Below are 17,811 nucleotides of genomic sequence, written 5' to 3'. Positions count from 1 at the left end.
GACATGAAGTTGAGGATATATTGTATCCCTGCAATGTCCCTTACTCTTGGTGGCAATTTCCTATAGTCAAAACGTTTGTAAGTTTAATACCAGATCTATTAAATTATAGATTATTGGTAGGGGAACATCTGAGGTTAAGTCTAAAATTAAGCTATTAGGCATAGAACTTTAGACCAACAACAATAAGTTAGGGTCCTTTAATTCTTAGTAATACTGTGGAGACAATTAGGTCAAGAGCTTGTAAAGTCAGCAACATAAGTATTATTTGTGTCTCAGTTGGCTAATGCTTAAAAAAAAAAAATTCTTTTGTGGTCCAGATGGTAAATGCTTTAAAAAGAAGTATCACCTCACCAAAAGTTTGAATTGTTTTATCTGTTATAAACTGTGTTAAAAATGAAAAATAAAATTAAAAAAAAAAGTTTTGCCTGCTGAAAAGCATAAAAATAAACCTCTGAGAGCTTGGATTAAAAAAATGCTTGAGTCCATGAATTCTTTCCAGATCACCTTGTCCTGCACCTCTGCCCTTGAGGAATCCCGGAACCCAGCAAAACCACATCAGGAATATTTAAAATGGAGAAAAGAATCCTTAGAGAGCATAAAGTAACTCTTCAGGCATTTGAAAGGATGTCATTTATATAAATAGGTATTCTGATTGCCCCTAGCAGATAAATGTACATGTAGGGGGTTAGGATATACTGCTATAGACAAAATGCATGACTTTATGTGAAAGAAGTTTTCTTAACAACTGGTGTTATACAAAAGAGCTAGTCAATTACTCTTCCTTGAAAATCTTGAAATGAAGTCTGGATGAAAATGTATATTTTTAAGGATTGGTAATGAAAGAATTCTGAGATTTTGACATCGTGGAGTGTAAAGAATGTTCAATGGTAGATTGGAAGGATCAGGGAAATGGAATCTACACATAAGCTGACTCTGGTCTGAATTTAAGATTCACAGGGTCAATATGTCCCAGGGAGTGCTGTGATGAGAATGGGTAGAAGTGAGTGACATAATACACTAGAAAAAGGAATGAACGTCACTCATGACACAAAATTTTCATATATAAACATTATAACAAATATTATTTTCCCCTAATTTCCTTATTTTTTTAAAATAAATTTCATTGTTAAACCCAACAGTAACCTTACTGAAAATGTTGATAATTTAATTCAATGCAGCAAAAGAAATTGCTGGTTATGTATATAAATTAGCCACAGAACTGGAGGCAGAAATTCTGACTTTATATAAAGTTTCAAGTCCTTGATAAACATCTTCCATATGCCTAGGGCTATATGAAAACCATGATGAGAATGAACCCATTTTCTAAGCTGATCCCACTGTGGCTAAAACCAAGATCCAGGTCTTCACAACACATGGAATGTGTTCTATTGGCTATGAATCAAAGAAGCACAGAACAGATAGCAAGGAGGAAATATAACCAATTACTTCAGCAACATAAATAACCATTTCATCGGTCTTGCATAAATATAACTAAAAGAACACAGGGCTTGACTAATTGCTGAGCAGAATTTCACAAACAGAATTAGCTGCTATCTCTTTCTCCAGTGGCAGCAACTAATTCTATTTAGAATGCAAGAAGCAGGAAAACTTACAGTCTTCCATAAATGGTAATGATTTCCTTTGATGAGCTCACCCCTCTCACTCTGCCCTGGCACAGTTATATATGGAGGATGTTGCTTGCTGTTTTTAATCAAAACACTTCCTTTGGAGTCATAAAACAATTATTAATATTTTTAAATTCAACCATTGATCTATTTTTAAAATTCAATCAAACAAAATACTTACATTAATAATAAGACAGCGTACTGGTTTCGATCCGAAAAATCCTTGGGGAAGGACAACTGTAAATGAAGTTCTTTTAAAGAAAGAGTAAGTATTAAAGACTGAGAGTGATGCACATGAAAAACTAAGATGAAGAGAAAGCTGCACGTGGTTTGTGCAGGACTTTGGTTCATTTACCATAGTCCTCAATGTGGAGCATTTTAATTTCAGTCTTGGTAATCTTTTTCTTCATAATGGCTTCTTTTAACAGGGAATTACTTTCCAATATGTAAAATTCTGTGGAGCACAGAGAGAAAGGGACAGGGTAAAAACCCTAAGTGCTTTCTGATTAGCAAGATGCCCAAACCCTATGCGACTGATGAAAAGCACTGACCCCTTTAAATGGTGAACAATAGCTTTTAATGGAGAAATGAGATTTTATCCAGCTACTTTGTGATTTGAAGAACAAGAACCCCTTGAAGCATATTCAAAGCCCTCATTTGATTTTCTTTTGTGAATTCAGCATGCCATAGATCTACTGTTTCTAAACACTAATGCTTAAGCCACCCAGTATATATTTATAGATGACACTACTTTTTAATGGGCTAAACACTTGAGAATGCATATTTCTAATTCCTTTACCCACTGATTATTTTAAATACGTAGAATTTTTAGGACCAAATGTTTAAAGTTAATAGATAACAGATCATCTTTACATTCTGCTGAGTGGACAACCAAACCAATTAATCACTAGGTCCATGAAACAGGAAAAAAAAATATTTTAATCATGCCTATATTGTTAGTTGAAAATATGTCAAGACCAATATTTAAACATTGAAAGTGAAAAAGCACCTGTGAGATGTACTTAAAACCAATTATTATTTTAAAAGCAGAAAGAGGGCAAATGTCTACAGAATAAAAATCCTCTTTATTTTAATGTTTTTACTATATCTGGAAACCATGGAGAAAATATTTTTAATGCAAATAAATAATTGATTAAGATATTTCTTCAAAACATATTTATCTATGCCTGAAGGATAGCATATGTGTGTGTGTGTGTGTGTGTGTGTGTGTGTGTGTGTGTGTGTATTTACACACGTATTGAATTTCTCTTGAATATATCTCCTGGCATTCAGGTCTAGGAAGTAAAGAGTTCTCCCATGCACAGAAAGTGGTAGCTTGAAGTAAATTGGGGTAGTCCTCAGAGTCACTTCTCTACTCACATGGGCAGGGCATGGTTTGGTCATGTGGCCAAGGATTGGGATTGTGGTTTTTTAAAAATATCATTTTCTGTTCCAGGTATAGGGAGTAGAATCACTGATCATGCACCTAGAACCATGTGGATCTTGGAACCTCGAAAACCAAGATCTTGTAGCCAGTTCTGCTGAGAGCCATAAGCAGTAATGGTCTGGGAAGATGAAGGTGTGAAGGGATTCCAGCTAGTAATTTGAACTTGGTATGACTAATGCTATGTAGAAATTGGGTTAAAATCAATTTAATCCCTTTTCCTTTCCCCTACACAGCAACTGAGGGGGTAGATGTTCTTGGGTTAAGAGAAGGATTAAGAGGTATTAGGGGAAATGTTTTTTTTTTCTTTTTTTTTAACCTTACTATAACTTTGAAGCCATTATTACTTTGAAAAAAATAAAAAAAACTAATATCAAGTTAAATGAAACAAGGGAGATTGTTTTTGTTCCTAAAAGGGGTGGGAGAGCTCAATCAGTGGGTGTTTAAACCAAAGCAAGAGAAGTAGGATTCTTTGGACTCTTTCAGGGTATTGGGCAAGGTGTGGTATAACAGATCTGGTGTGTGGGGGACAGAAGCATACTCATATTATAAACCACATATGAGCCTACAAAAGCAATCACGTCTCAGTTAAATCATTTTTAGCTAGTTCAGTGATTTATATTTGCCTAATTCTACCAGCTGTTAAGATAGTCCTCAAAAATCTGTCTGACTCTTCCTATGACAAAGAAGACTTAGCTAAGGCTTTTCTTACTCCTTCCCAAAAGACTCTGAAAGTTCAGCTCATAACAAAAACAAACAAAACCCTCTTCATGTCACTAACCATGACCATGACTTCTAAATTCCTTTGTTCTGAATACTTACTTGAAGGATTGTTGGTGTTGTGTACACTGACCACTGGAACATCTGGCCCTATTTAAAAGATATGCAAAAAAGATATTAAGGAACTACTATCAAAAATTCCAATATAAGCAGCAAGTTTCGTAGCATCTCACATTTAGAGTTTCAGAAGTTGTGCCCTTCAGTCTATTAATTTTGTAGATAAGGAAAGTGTTAGAGGTAAAGTAATTTACTCAAAGTCATAAATTAAGCAGGGATTTGAACTCAGGTCCTCTGACTCCAAATCCAATGAGTTTTCCATTTCTGTCTCATTTAAGTGATAACTTTCATCCTGAAGTGAATTACTGTCAAAATTTTATTTAATTGGACCAATATCAAGACTACTCAATTAACCAGAACATTTCCTCTGTATATTTCTTTTAGGATACAAAATAATAAGAAATTAGGAAAGTAGGAGGAGGAAAGCATAGTATTTGATATCACTGGTATAAAATTAGCTTAGTTTTCCATATCTTGTATATCTCAGTTTCTAGTGCTACACAATTAATATTTTTTCAGTATGTTGACTCTAAGAACCAAGGGAATTATAAATCATTGTGGGGAAAAAACACCTCAATTCTGTTAACTAGTCTATATTACCATGGGAAGAAAGCAGATGCTTCATTTTAGAATCATTCTGAGCAACAATATTTGAAGCAAAATAATTATTAAAGGTTAATAACATTGTTAACCAAAAATTCAGTTGAATGAATTATTTTCCCAAGCACTCTGGGTAGTCAAACTATAGAAAATTATATTCAATCTTCACTGCCCCTAGCAAGTTAATTAACTAGACCAAGGGAAAAAAAAATATTTCTCCTTCTGATATCAACAACAAATGAATGCCCCTCTTTAAGCAATTTCAATTTCAAGTTAAAAGATAATTTATATAACACACTTCTGTGTGCTAGCCATCCTTTCTGCTAGAGTATTAGGACAAAGCCTGTTCTGTTATTCTGTTATAATGTCATTGGCAACTTTATAATGGTCAGTGTCATTAAGTCTCAGTGAAAAAACAGGTAACTTCCTCAGCACAGCCATTCTTAATAACAAAGTTAATTAGATATACCTAGCATCTGTTTGCAGGGGGCAGAGTCTTACATAATAATCCTCTCCTTGCTAACTGTTCGAGTCCCTTAAAGAATGGATTCCAAATTTGAGTGCGTGTGTCACTGTTCAAGTTTGAGTGGGGCCACAGAGCCTCAGTTCAAACCTGACCCTTGGGCAGTGATGCCTAAGGGCAAGTGATAAGATAATCTTTAAGGTAGAGGCTTAAAATCAGGTTTGGATTCCAGTGAAAAGGAATGTGAGTGGAATTATGGAAACTGACTTGAATATCAGTATTAGGCTAGGCTTCAGTGCTCAGAGTTTCTGGATTCTTTGTGTTAACTTTCTCCCTGCTCTGTGGACTAATTGGCTCTGTTCTTTTTTTTTTTTTTTTTCTCCCTTGGTCACTCCCCACTCAATGTTGTACAAGGGAGACAAATTCTCTTTCCTGCTTCTCTTTTGTTCCAGAGGATGGAACAGTAGGAAGCAGAGTGTCTTCTCAACTTCCCTGCAGGCAGAAATGAATAGAAACTATTCTTCTGGCAAAGTAGTAACCAGCAGTTTTCTTTCTTGCTATTTTCTTTTCTTTTCTTTCTTTTCTTATTTTTTAACTCTGCTGAGAGTTGCAAAGATTGGGTCTTTCATCAAAGTAGGCCCAGCAGGCAAAGGATGGTTATCAATTGTTTCTCTTTGTCATTTACTTTTTGTCATAGTTTGTCTTGGTCACAAATATACACATGCATGTATAGATATATATTCATATATCTATATCTATATCTATCTATCTATCTGCATACAAATCTGCATATTACCACTAAGTTACACTGGTGAGCAAGGTAGACAGAATTGTCAATTACATAGTCCGAGAAAACTACCTTTCTGTGAAGGTATTGGGGAAACTGATTCTATTTCTTTTCATGTGGTTTGACCTTCCTTGGCAGTTTGCTCCCATTTGAGCTATGACTTGCCTTTCCCAGCTTCTTTTCAGAGGTATGTGCGTGTGGGGGGTGGGGTGGGGGGGGCGAGTGGGTGGGTGTGAGTCCAAATATATAGATCATTGCATAAATATCGGAATATTGATTAGAAATATTGATTTTTTAAAATTCATTTTTAATTTATCTTAAAAAATTCTCTAGAAGGTGAATGAAGAGAAATATGGGAGAAAATCTAAAAGACAAATATATAAACAAAGACAATAAAAAAATCTGTTCAAGATATGTTACTTTTAACATAAAAGCAGCTTTCATGGGAAACAGCTCAAAAGAGGACTTGCTTTACTTTATGTCCACTTATAGAAAGGGAAAAGAAATTGTGTCATCATCTCTTTAAGGGATGTACCCTCTGCTTCCCCTTTTAGCTATTTATACAGGGACTGTGAAACAATATCTGGTGAATAGCCATAGCTAAATAGTGTGGGGAAAACAAGACATACCTTTCAGCAATATAACTTCCAAAATGCCAGATCTTAGCTTCCATGGATGGGAACGGGTCGGAGATGAGCCACCTACCTTCCTCTTTAAAATAGCTAATATTTCCACTTTGCAAATTTTCACATATTTTTATCTGATTGATCCTCACACAAATGATTAAACAGGATCAAAGAGGTTGTCACTTTCCTAGGATTTTACAACTACTAAGTAAATTAAGTAGGATTTAATCTCAGCTCTTTGTGACTCCAAGGCCAGAATCCTGTGCACTAGACTGTCTAATTAACTTTTCCCCAAGTGGTGATCAGGGAGTAGTTGAGTACACAGGTGAACAGAGATGGGTATCTCAGCTCTCACTAGGAAAGAGAAGAACACTATAACAGACTGAACAATAATTCCCTACTGCAGACACTTGTGACTCTGTCCAACTGACTTTAGACGTTTCTTGTTCAGACCTGATTTGCATTGCCCCATCATCACCCTGCTTCATTGTCTGATCAATGTGGTCTGTATTTTCTATTATAAGATATATTGGTCTATATCCTGTCACCTCTTTGTTATCTCAACAAGGGAAGCAAACTTGAGCTGTGTCTCTCTTCCCCAAATCTGTTAGAAATGGCTATTCTACCTGTCTCCAGACACAGTCTTATTCCAAAATTCAATCTGGTGTTGGAGTTGAGATAGAGGGAAACTATTCTATGATGAGGATTTTGTCATATTTTTCAAAATTATTTGAAAAAACTCTAGATATAATGACTCGGTTCTGTTTACTTCTTCGATCTCAATCCTCAGAGGATCTGAATTTATATTACGAATTATGTTTGTTATATTTTAATTCTATAGGAGTAATTTGTACTGAGATCAAAATGCCCCATGGTAATAATGTATTTGATAGCTTTTAAACTTGTAATACTGTTTTTGTATGTGCATTACTTAACTAAACATTTTCTCTGTAGTCCAGGAGTTTCTGAACACTTCTCTACCCCTTCCAAGTGGTTTCTTTATTTCCAAGGGACCCATTTCCAGGTACACTAGTGGCCGGTGCTTAAATCACTAAAAGAGTTCTATCTTCTAATAGATTTAGGGTACAACCAAACTTCACAACCATATCTTCATGTCTAGCTATCATAATTGCATCAGGACATATACTTTCAAAATTACAGCAAAATATATAGGAGCTTCCAGAAGATTCCATGTACCATTACTTGTACATAATTAGCAATCCATCACATTTGGGTTCTAGCACACGCATACACACACACACACACACACACACACACATACACAAACACACCCAAAACCCATACTGTTTCTGGGAAATGAAACCATATCTTGAATAGGACAGGAGGGCTGCATAGAGCTCCCTACAATATTTAACTGTCCACAATAGCAGCAAGAAGAGTCTGTCCAGAATAGCAGCAATGTAGAACTATCCAAAATAGTAGCAAAATATTACCCATTAAGAAGGATTTTGTACGAATTCAACGACTCAAAGTTGAATTAAGTTGGATTTAGTTTCCTATAGGTCCAATTCTCTTGATTACAAGTCTAATGAAATATTTCATTGGTCTTGATATCTTCTAAAAATGAATATGCAAATGATTCTGTTAATATAACACCTGCAATGCTAATATAAACAAATTTATGTCATCTTCTAAATATACACATTTTTAAAAATCCATATTTTACTGGCAACATAACCTCTATTTTGAAATAAAGTCCTAAAATGTAATCTGAATCCCAGATCATCCATAATACATTCATATGTATTATTAAGAATTTATACATACATATATAACAATTAGTGACTAATATCAATAGATATTAACCAAAGAAAATGCATGAAACAATTTTAATCAGAAGCCATTTTTCTCTTACCTTTACAGTGTAATAAAAAATGTTGATTTGTAGGACTAAACTTCGCACTGAAATATGTGCACTGATCTTTCATAAAACTGCATGAAAGACATTGACGATTCAATAATCCATCAGTGGATGCACTGGGGGTGGTTGGGGCGGGGGAATGGAAAGGTTAGAAATGTTAATATTCCGTGCAAGGAAGCATGTGACAATCTTCATCAACATTAATGGATATTTTAATGTGGCTTAGAGTTTTTAAAATGTCAAGATCAGTTTCCATTATCAATGGCAGTAAAATGCTTGCCTTCAGTGTGCACAGTTAACCAAAAGCTTTATGTATACTAAAAGGCACCTAAAAAGTATGAGACTGATTTCACAAGCTATAAGCAAAAAAAACCAGTTTCATTGCTTACTATCCATATTTTACAGTCTGACATTAGAAATAATATTTTCAAAGGTAGGTATTATTCCCCCCACCCCTAAAAATATGTTCATTGAGATCTGATAGCAATTCAGTTAGAAGTCTAGGATGGCAGCACAAAGGTCAATATGGGGTGGTAAAGGAGAAGAGAGGCATAGCTACACATTGCATAATCCCATGACCAAGAGAAAATGGCATGTGCCCTAGAGCATGTGTTCTTAACCTGAGGTCAAAGAATTCCTTCATTTTCTAGGCTTCATAAACTTGGAGGGAGAAAATATACATCTTTCTTTTGAATAACCTCTAACAAAAGTCTATCATATCCTTCAAGTATGAATGTAGATAATAAACCACTATAATATTATTAGCCTCAGTGTCTTTGCCACTAATAAAAGTCACAGATATTTTCATGTCAACTAACAGTTGTTGGCAATATCTCAAAATATCATTTACACTCATCACTGCTTTGAAATTACTGTTTGAAACCATCCACTAGAAACAAAACAATATAAAAAACTTGCTTGAATATAAAAAATATAACCATAATTAACTTCTTTTTATTCTTATGTATTTTATGCATTCAAAAACATTATTCTGAAAAGGAACTCATAGGCATGTGCAGACTGCCAAAAGGATCCATGAATCAAAAAGTCTGGACTTCTTCTTCCAGGAAATCTCATAGAAAAACTGCACCCTGTGTCACTGTCTAACTGAAGAAAGACTTGGGGAGAAATCCTTGGGGATAAAGCATAGAAGTGCTACACTTCTCCTCTCCCTCCCCATGCTAGAGCCAGGGACAAAGCTCTGTTTCCATCATGCTAATTTCAGATGATCTTCCTAATACTAATGCTTCATAGCTGTCGAGTCCTTAGATGTTTTGGAAAAATATTTTTACTTCTCTTTTCCCATTCCATCCTCACAGCATTCTTGCGTATGTTATAGTTATATTTAAGCCCAATTCACTCTGGAACTCATAGATTGGACAACAGGTCCCCACCCACCTAGCATAGAGTGAATGTAATATACTATATAGTAACTGTTTCTCTTTGACCCAGGAACCCTGAGGATTTTCCCTTCCAAGTTTGATTCTTTTTTTTTCTTTTTTCATTAAACAGGCCACTCCTTGAATAACTACTTAAAGAGGCCTATTCATTGAATGGGTATCTCTCACTCAAAGTGAGAATCTAATAGAGCCTCAGCCTAAAATGGCCAGGGTCTCCCATTACATCCTGGGTCATGTCCAGTTGTCTTGATGAATATCAGGCCACTGGACCCAGATGGTTCTGGAGGAGAAAGTGAGGCTGGTGATCTTGCACAGCCCTCTCTCACTCAAATCAAAGTTAACTGCAAGCCATGTCATCATCTTGATGTCATGGTCCTCTTTGAGAACAAAGGACAAATACAACAGCAATGAATCCCCCAACTGATAGCTGGAAAAGCTGAGGGTCAGAGAGTTTATGTGACAGGCTTAAGGTCTTCTTTTATTTTATAGTTGCCTATGTCTTAAATACCAGTAAATGGCCAATCCTTGTAAATGATCACTCCTTTGTTACTGATATAAGGAAATAGTTGTGTGAAAAATATAAAGCAGTGAAGAAACTAAAATTATTCTTTTTAAGCTTAAGAATTAATCATTGAAGGACAGTGTACTAGTGATTTTCTTCAAAAATTATACTTTGTAGTATGTTTCCCTCTTTGATAGATATGTGATGTTTTCCAGATTTTGAAGACAATGATAACAAGAGTAATAGTGACAGTGATGAGGATAATGAGGTTGTTGTCGTTATCGATGATGATGATAATGACATTGGTAAAAGCAAAAATTCATTTTAAGATTGCAAAGTGTCCACACTACAATTTTGTGAGATAAGTAAAGGACTTTTATACTCATATTACCTAACTTACAGGGCTATTATGAGGCACAAATGAGATGTATGTAAAGCATGACAAATATTTTGTCATGCCTTCTAAATGTCAATTATCTTTACCATTGTTCTGAACATATCCATTTCACTGATAACTAAACTGAGGCTCTGAGACATAAAGTGGACATCCTATAATCAAATAGCTAGCAAATACTTGATATCAAATTTGAAGAGAGATTTCAGAATTCCAAGTCCACCATAATGTGATTAATACATTTGTGAAGGTAAGGGTAAATACCAAGTAACATTTCATCCATGAACAATTGTGGGCTGATTTTTGTCTATTTTGTCCCTTGTACACCCTGATTCTTTTTCCACTGCTACATACCTCACACACTCTTCAGAATTGCAGTTATTATAATTACTCATGTAAAATAAGGCTAAGTTTGAAATAGAAAATTTAGGAGGCAAAGGTTGCATAATCTGGCAGTCTGTATCCTCCAGGAGTGTCTAATGTGATATATAAAATCAGCAAATGATGATTTTTATGGCTGGAGCAAGACATTGATTGAGTTTTGTGGGTCAAATACTAACATTATCTTATTGTCAAGCCAGATGGAACTTGATGAGCTATTTCAGGGAAAATATATTGATGCTACATTCTTTTTTAAATCACACAATATGCTATATTTGAGGAGGACACATAAACCCATGATGTACTATCACAATTGCAATGAAAGGTCACACACATACACACACATACACACACACACGTGTCTAAGGAATAATTAGGATTCCAATGACTTTTAGATTAATAGGAAAAAGCTGAGTTGAGACTGACCATTTTATTTGGCTGACTGTGGCCAAAAGTAATCTTCTAAAACCCTCATTTTCTTCTTACTAAGGGTTTTGTTGAATTAAAGAAGTGAAATGATCATTTAGTTCAATATCCCTAAGATATTGCTCACAGACATTGATTTTTTCTTATGATATATGCTTGAGGAAAATCAAGCTTCAGATCTCTAAATAGAAAAAAAATGAGCTATGATTTTAATTATTACTCCTGAAAAGAAATCAGACACAACATCTCTAGATGACTCCTATTCTCCTAGAATTGATTAGAACTGAGAGAAAATCTTTTGTTCTGGGAAGAACAAGAAGAAAAATAAGAAAGAAAAATCACATCTTGACTTGATGATGAAAAAAGAAGAATTTTGCTTGAAGGGGAAGTACATTTTTTACAGAAATAAAGGAGAAAGCTTTTCTCCCTTAAAAAGGTTATTTTGCTCTCAAATTAGAGCCAAGTATTTTTCCTAGAATCAATGGTGACAAAGCTTTAAAAAAAGTGATGAATTTCCACTGGAAATGTGTCATGGCAATTTTGATATTTTAAAAATGTACATGTGAAATGTAAATTAGAAAGAATATATATATATATACATATATATATATACATACACGTGTGTATACACACACACACTCAAGAAAGAATTGGTAAAGAATATGCAGAAATTAAAAAAAAAAAGATCATTCTTTTTCTAATTCCAGGGAAAATTTCCTGAATGAAAAGAGAAAGTTCCATGTATACAATGTTATTATCTGGCTTTTTTAGTAATTCAGAGCTGTATTTAGGATGTGTTTTACTCCCACATCAATGATAATGTGTTCTATAAATTGATGAAAAGATGCATGATCATTCAGACCACAGAGTATGATCACATTGTAAAAAGTACCCATGAGACCATGAGGTTATTGGTAATCAAAATAAAAGAATTCTATGAGGGCATATTAAAATATCAACATGGTTGCCATCTGTAGGGAGGTCACTGTTTAAAAAACACTGTTCATGTATGAACTTCAGTAAAAGAAAAAACATTATCAAAAGCAACAAAACACGAAACTATGGCATAGTGGAAATGATGCTAAATTTGGAATGATGGATTCGAATCTTGGATCTGCAATTTACTACTTATGTGTCCTCAATTTTATATGAAATATGGAAATATGAAGTCCTTGACATCTAAGATCCTTATGTGCTGGAAAAAACATAGCTCATTCATTTCTATAACGTTTTATCTAGTGGGCAGCTGGAGGAGAGAGCAAGAGCTGCTCTTGATTTACTTGTAGGTAGGTGTGAAGTGAGTGCTTTAAAAAGAAATGGAGAATGAGATATCAAGTAACAAGCAGCTAGGTTTGTAGTGAATAGAGTCCGGGGTCGCAAGTCAGGAAGGCTCATCTTCCTCAGTTTCAATCTGGCCTCAGATAACTTACTAGCTTTGTGACCTTGGGCAAGTCACTTAACCCTTTTTGCCTCATTTTCCTCATTTGTAAAATGAGGTGGAGAAGGAAATGGCAAATTACTGTAGTATCTTTGCCAAGAAAACCTCAAATGGGGTCATAAAGAGTGAGGGACAACTGATAAATGAATAAACCATAACAAACAAAATGTCACAGGAATACTGAAGACATACACTGATATAAACAACTGGAAGCCTGGGAGAAGGGACAAGTAGATGAAAGAGAAGAAAGAATAAGAGAGAGAAAACAGAGAATGAGTGCTCAAGGAGGAGAGATGTCACCAAGTAGACATGGCATGGGGAAAGAGAAAAAAATGATAAAAAAGCATTAATGATTGAAAGAGCCCAAGAAGAAGAGCAAAGTGACTTATTTGAGGGTGTGCCAGCCAATTCCTGACTAAAGATAAATGAATGAATGATAAATGAATTAAACATTTGTTATATGAAAAAATACTGTGGAAAAAATAGGTGAAACAGTTTCTGGTCTATAGGATTCCACCTTCTAATTAGGGAGAGATTTTCACCTGCAAGTGGGATATGGCCTTATTGTCAAGAATTAGCCATATTATCCCGATTTCATAAGATAAGTAGGGTTTATCCATGTATTCTATTTTTTTATGATGACTTTTAACAATGCTAAAATGTCTTTCATCATATATCACTTACCTATGCAGCTGCCTTCCTCTTGGAGAAGTCTCTGTGCTCAAGAAATAACTGTCCAAAAATGTGAAGAAACACCAAGTTAGAGAAGCATCTAGTTTTATCAACCTTATCACTGAATTTTCACTTAATTTCCAATATATGTAAATAATATTTTGCTATTTTCAATGAAACAAAGAAATTTAATTATCATAATTCTACTATTAGTGCTACTAATATGTTATCTATAAAAACAATATACTTAAAACAATAAAATACAGTTATGGATGCCTTTCCAAAAGCTCTCAGTTTTTGGGAGGGGAGAGTAGGGTAGAAAAGAAGAACAACTTGAGGAGCCGTAGCCACATTGCATTTACTGAGGTGCAGTAAGTAAAATGGTGATTACCAGTAAACACACTCCATTTGACAAACCTGATTTCTAACTTGATTAAAGAATAAAACAATGCTCACATCTTCTGAGTACTTTCATCATATGCCAAGATTTTGATGACTTCCCAGTTTCCTGATGTCAGATGCCGCACGCTGATTTGCTCACTTTTAGGCTGCGAAGAAATGGAAAATATTGATTTTCATTTTATTTAAACAGCTTAGATTTGGATGTGAAGAATATTTCAAATTTAGAACAGCTTATATTTGGAACACGGTGCTGTTCTAAAGAACTGCCTGCATATGTCACTTTTAGTTGTTTAATCACAGATTCATAGAATGTTAGAGCCAGAAGGAGCAGAGAACATTGTGTTCAGTGCCTTCACTTTTCACACAAAGAAACTGAGGCTCAGAGAAGTCAATGTTTGCTTGCCATTTAGCTTTGCATTTTAAAAAATTCTGAACTTAAATACAATAAAATGAATACTTTCATATGGAGTAAAAAAAAAAAGTTGGATTTGAAACTATAAACCTCTATTAGGTAATACTTTGTTTTTCTTTTTACATATAGAATCATTTCAATGTATCGGTTAAGCAAATGTAAGTTCAAAGCTACATTCATATGATCACATCCATATGTAGAAAACATGCTTAAAATCGTATTTTCTTATGTTCTCTTTAGACTTTAATCTGAGAAAGTGTCCACTTGGCACCTGCAGGCAAAGCAGTCAGTTACAGCCTATTTAATATGCATATCATATATAGTATACTATGTAATATACATCATAAAATAGTCTTATTTAAATACAAGCATGTTTGAAAGGAAATAAGACGTAGGCCTCTCTGGTCTAGATAGATTGTGACTAGTCAGTTTAACCAAAATCGATGGCTAAATATTCATGAAATCAGTAAGCAATTAGAACAAAGATACCCAGACTGCATATCTTTGCCCCTTAATTCATGTATGCACACATGTGTGTCTGTATACATGTATGAATATATGTATAGAGTTTTGGATTAGTCATACTTTCAAAGTCCTCCTAGTCTTGAAATAAATGAGAATGATTCTATACTTACCATGTTCTATCTTGGTAGAAAGATAGAAATACTTACTTGAAAGAAATTTTTCTTTTAAGGCTGTATGATATTTGTGTTCAAATATTATTCTGAATTTCCCTACATATGTATGTAATATAGCAAGTAGCAGAATAAATAAATAAATAAACTTTACAACAAGAGGCAAAAAACAGCCCCTGCCTTCAAGGAGCTTATAATGAAATGGGGAAAACAAGCAATCAGATACGTATTTTACAGAATAAATTGTGTTTTTATCCTGCGTTGCCAAAGAAGACCTTGCCATCAGAGAAATGATGACATGACTTGCACTTGACTTTGTTTTGAGTAAGGGAGGGCTGTGCAGGTCACCAGCCTCACTTCTCCTCCAGAGCCATCTGAATCCAGTGACCAGATATTCATCAGGATGACTGGAGATGACCCAGGATACACTGGGTGACCTTGGGCCCTGTAGGCCAGGGTCTTTGCAGGAACTCAGGTAGGGTGAGGTAATGCCCATTCATTGAACAGGATTGTTTAAGAAGTAGCCAGGGCATGGCCCTTTAATGAGGCCAAGAAAAAGAAAGGCTGGGAGGAAAACAGCAACAGTTACTATTGAAAATCACTCTAAAGCCAGGAGGGTCCAGAAGAGCCCTTCAGCAGGGGCCCTTTGGGGTCCCAGCTTCAGAGTGGAGCAGGTTGAAAGTTTTGGGAAAGGGAAAGGAAGGGAAAGGAAGGGAAGGAAAGGGAACGGAATGGAATGGAATGAAAGGGAAAGGAAAGGAAGGAAACTAGCCAGTAAAACCCAAGTCAACTGGGCATCTTTTGGCCATCCAAATTTACCCTCCTTTGGAGAGGAGAAGGAAGGGGAGGGGGAGGCAGACAGGAAAGGAGGAGCTGAGTTACCCAGCTAGCTGAATCCCCATTCAGCCAGCTGCATCAACTCACAAGATTATGTTCGTCCTTCGTTGCTAAACAAGACCATGCCATCAGAGAAATGATGGCATGACTTGCCCAAGGTCTCCCAGTGCATCCAGGGTCATCTCCAGTCACCTTGAAGAATATATGGTCACTAGATTCAGATGGCTCTGGAGGAAAAGTGAGGCTGGTGACCTGCACAGCCCTCCCTCACTCAAAACAAAGTCAAGTGCAAGTCATGTCGTCATTTCTCTGATGGCATGGTCTTCTTCAGCAATGAAGGACTAACAAAAGAGAATCAAGTCTAAGCATCCACAAGTATATTAGGTGTACCAAATGAGCATAGAATTTTAAAAGCTATATGTAATCAAGTGCTTCTATGTGAATGTGCAAATACATTACAACTCTTCTACAAATTGAGTTTTGGTTTGATTATAGTGGAATCCAAGGAGACTATAAATGATCAATATTAACTCTAGGCCTTAGGAAGCACAATTGGTTTAATTTGGATCCATGGCATCCATATTCATGATACAAATGTGCCCTGTTTAGAGACAGAAAGGATACAAAATTACCATCTTTGGGTTTAGAATGACATTCCTCTTCAAGCTCTTAGATTTACCTTCAAATCTTTGTAGTATAGTCTTTTTTCCTTCATGTCTAGTATTTTATGGGTCAACAAGAAAGAGAACATTTTTGAGGGAAAATTAAGCATACTTGTAGTCATTCACCCTTTATGCTTCTATGATCCACTATATTCTTGTCATTTCTCTTTTCTATATCAATTTGTAGAATCATGGAATCATAGATTAAGAGACTTAAGTGATTTCCAAGCTCAGCTACTCCAAATTTCTTATTTTATATTTGAGGAAATTGGGATCTAGGCAGTTTAAGGGACTTGCCCAAGGTCAGATAGATATTTGAGGTGAGATTTGAATACAGGTTATCTTGCCTCCAACACCAGAATTCTTAACCCTGAATTATACTTCTGGATTTAATTCACTGGGAATAAAATCTATTCAACAAATATTTATTGCACCTTTTACCAGTAGGCCTATTAGTTATTGCAGAGATGGAAGTCTGATCTCAATGAGTTTAAATACCATAATCCTGAAAATTTGTTAGGCCAAGATTAGACCTTTTGGTAGATGATGACCCTTTCTTTCAGTCTTTTCCAAGGAAATTAAGAAAACTACTAGGACACATGTAGTATTTTATACTATATCACAATAAATTTTCTTTAAATTATAAGAATACATGACAATGTTTCAATGGCAATCAAATACCATTTTCTAGATTAATATGCACAATACATAAGTGTTATAAAACATTTTTTCACAATATTTCAAAAATTGTTTCAGGATCTGAGTCATATATTATGTATCCTTGGTTAGGTATTTAGGTGTCAACTATGTTTTCCCTCTGATTTAACTCAAGATTGTTACTTTTTAGCTCTGTATCCCTAGTTAGGATTATTTTCAAAATCTAATTAATTTTTATCAGCAAAGAGAAATGCTGTGGGATGGCTACAATTAGAAAGAGTAGTGATCCGATCATCGTAGGATTTATCTTTAAATTGTACCATTGATGCTTATTACTTTTGTTACTTTAAGCAAATAACTTATTGGGGCTTCAGTGTCCTCATCTATGACATGAGAAGTAAAGATGAAATTCCCTATGAGTTGTTTTACAGCTATCGATCCTATGATTCTTTCTGCTAGGATCTTGCTGACAGAAGGTACTCCATATTTGACCACTTATTGACCCATCGATGTATGCACTAGGAAATTCCTATGTACTCAATAACTAGTTTTTTTCATTTTCATTCAGATAAGGGATGCAAGGCTCTCCAGATCATAATCGGTTTAGCAAATTCCATCTAATCTAGGTGTTCAAGGTTTAAAAAAACAAAACAACAACTTTCTTAATTCCAGTACTGACTGGAACTGACAAGGGTAGAGTCTGAACCACTCTGTTGATTGACTGCACTT

General features: G+C 35.1%; 1 protein-coding gene across 1 annotated transcript in view; it reads right to left on the bottom strand.

Moving 5' to 3' along the window:
- The window catches only part of DPP10 (dipeptidyl peptidase like 10), a 997,128-nt gene that overhangs the window by 38,404 nt on the left and 940,913 nt on the right, over positions 1–17,811 (bottom strand). The window contains exons 14-19 of the mRNA XM_072613293.1: positions 13,934–14,025; positions 13,490–13,537; positions 8,259–8,380; positions 3,892–3,939; positions 1,981–2,079; positions 1,807–1,876 (exon numbers count right to left, since the gene is read on the bottom strand). Coding sequence (XP_072469394.1) covers positions 1,807–1,876; positions 1,981–2,079; positions 3,892–3,939; positions 8,259–8,380; positions 13,490–13,537; positions 13,934–14,025 — 479 coding nt within the window. The remainder of the gene's footprint in view (positions 1–1,806; positions 1,877–1,980; positions 2,080–3,891; positions 3,940–8,258; positions 8,381–13,489; positions 13,538–13,933; positions 14,026–17,811) is intronic.

This window comes from Notamacropus eugenii, chromosome 5, assembly GCF_028372415.1.
Source record: "Notamacropus eugenii isolate mMacEug1 chromosome 5, mMacEug1.pri_v2, whole genome shotgun sequence".
NCBI classification, from domain to species: domain Eukaryota; kingdom Metazoa; phylum Chordata; class Mammalia; order Diprotodontia; family Macropodidae; genus Notamacropus; species Notamacropus eugenii.
This window is presented reverse-complemented; position numbering and strand designations above follow the sequence as displayed.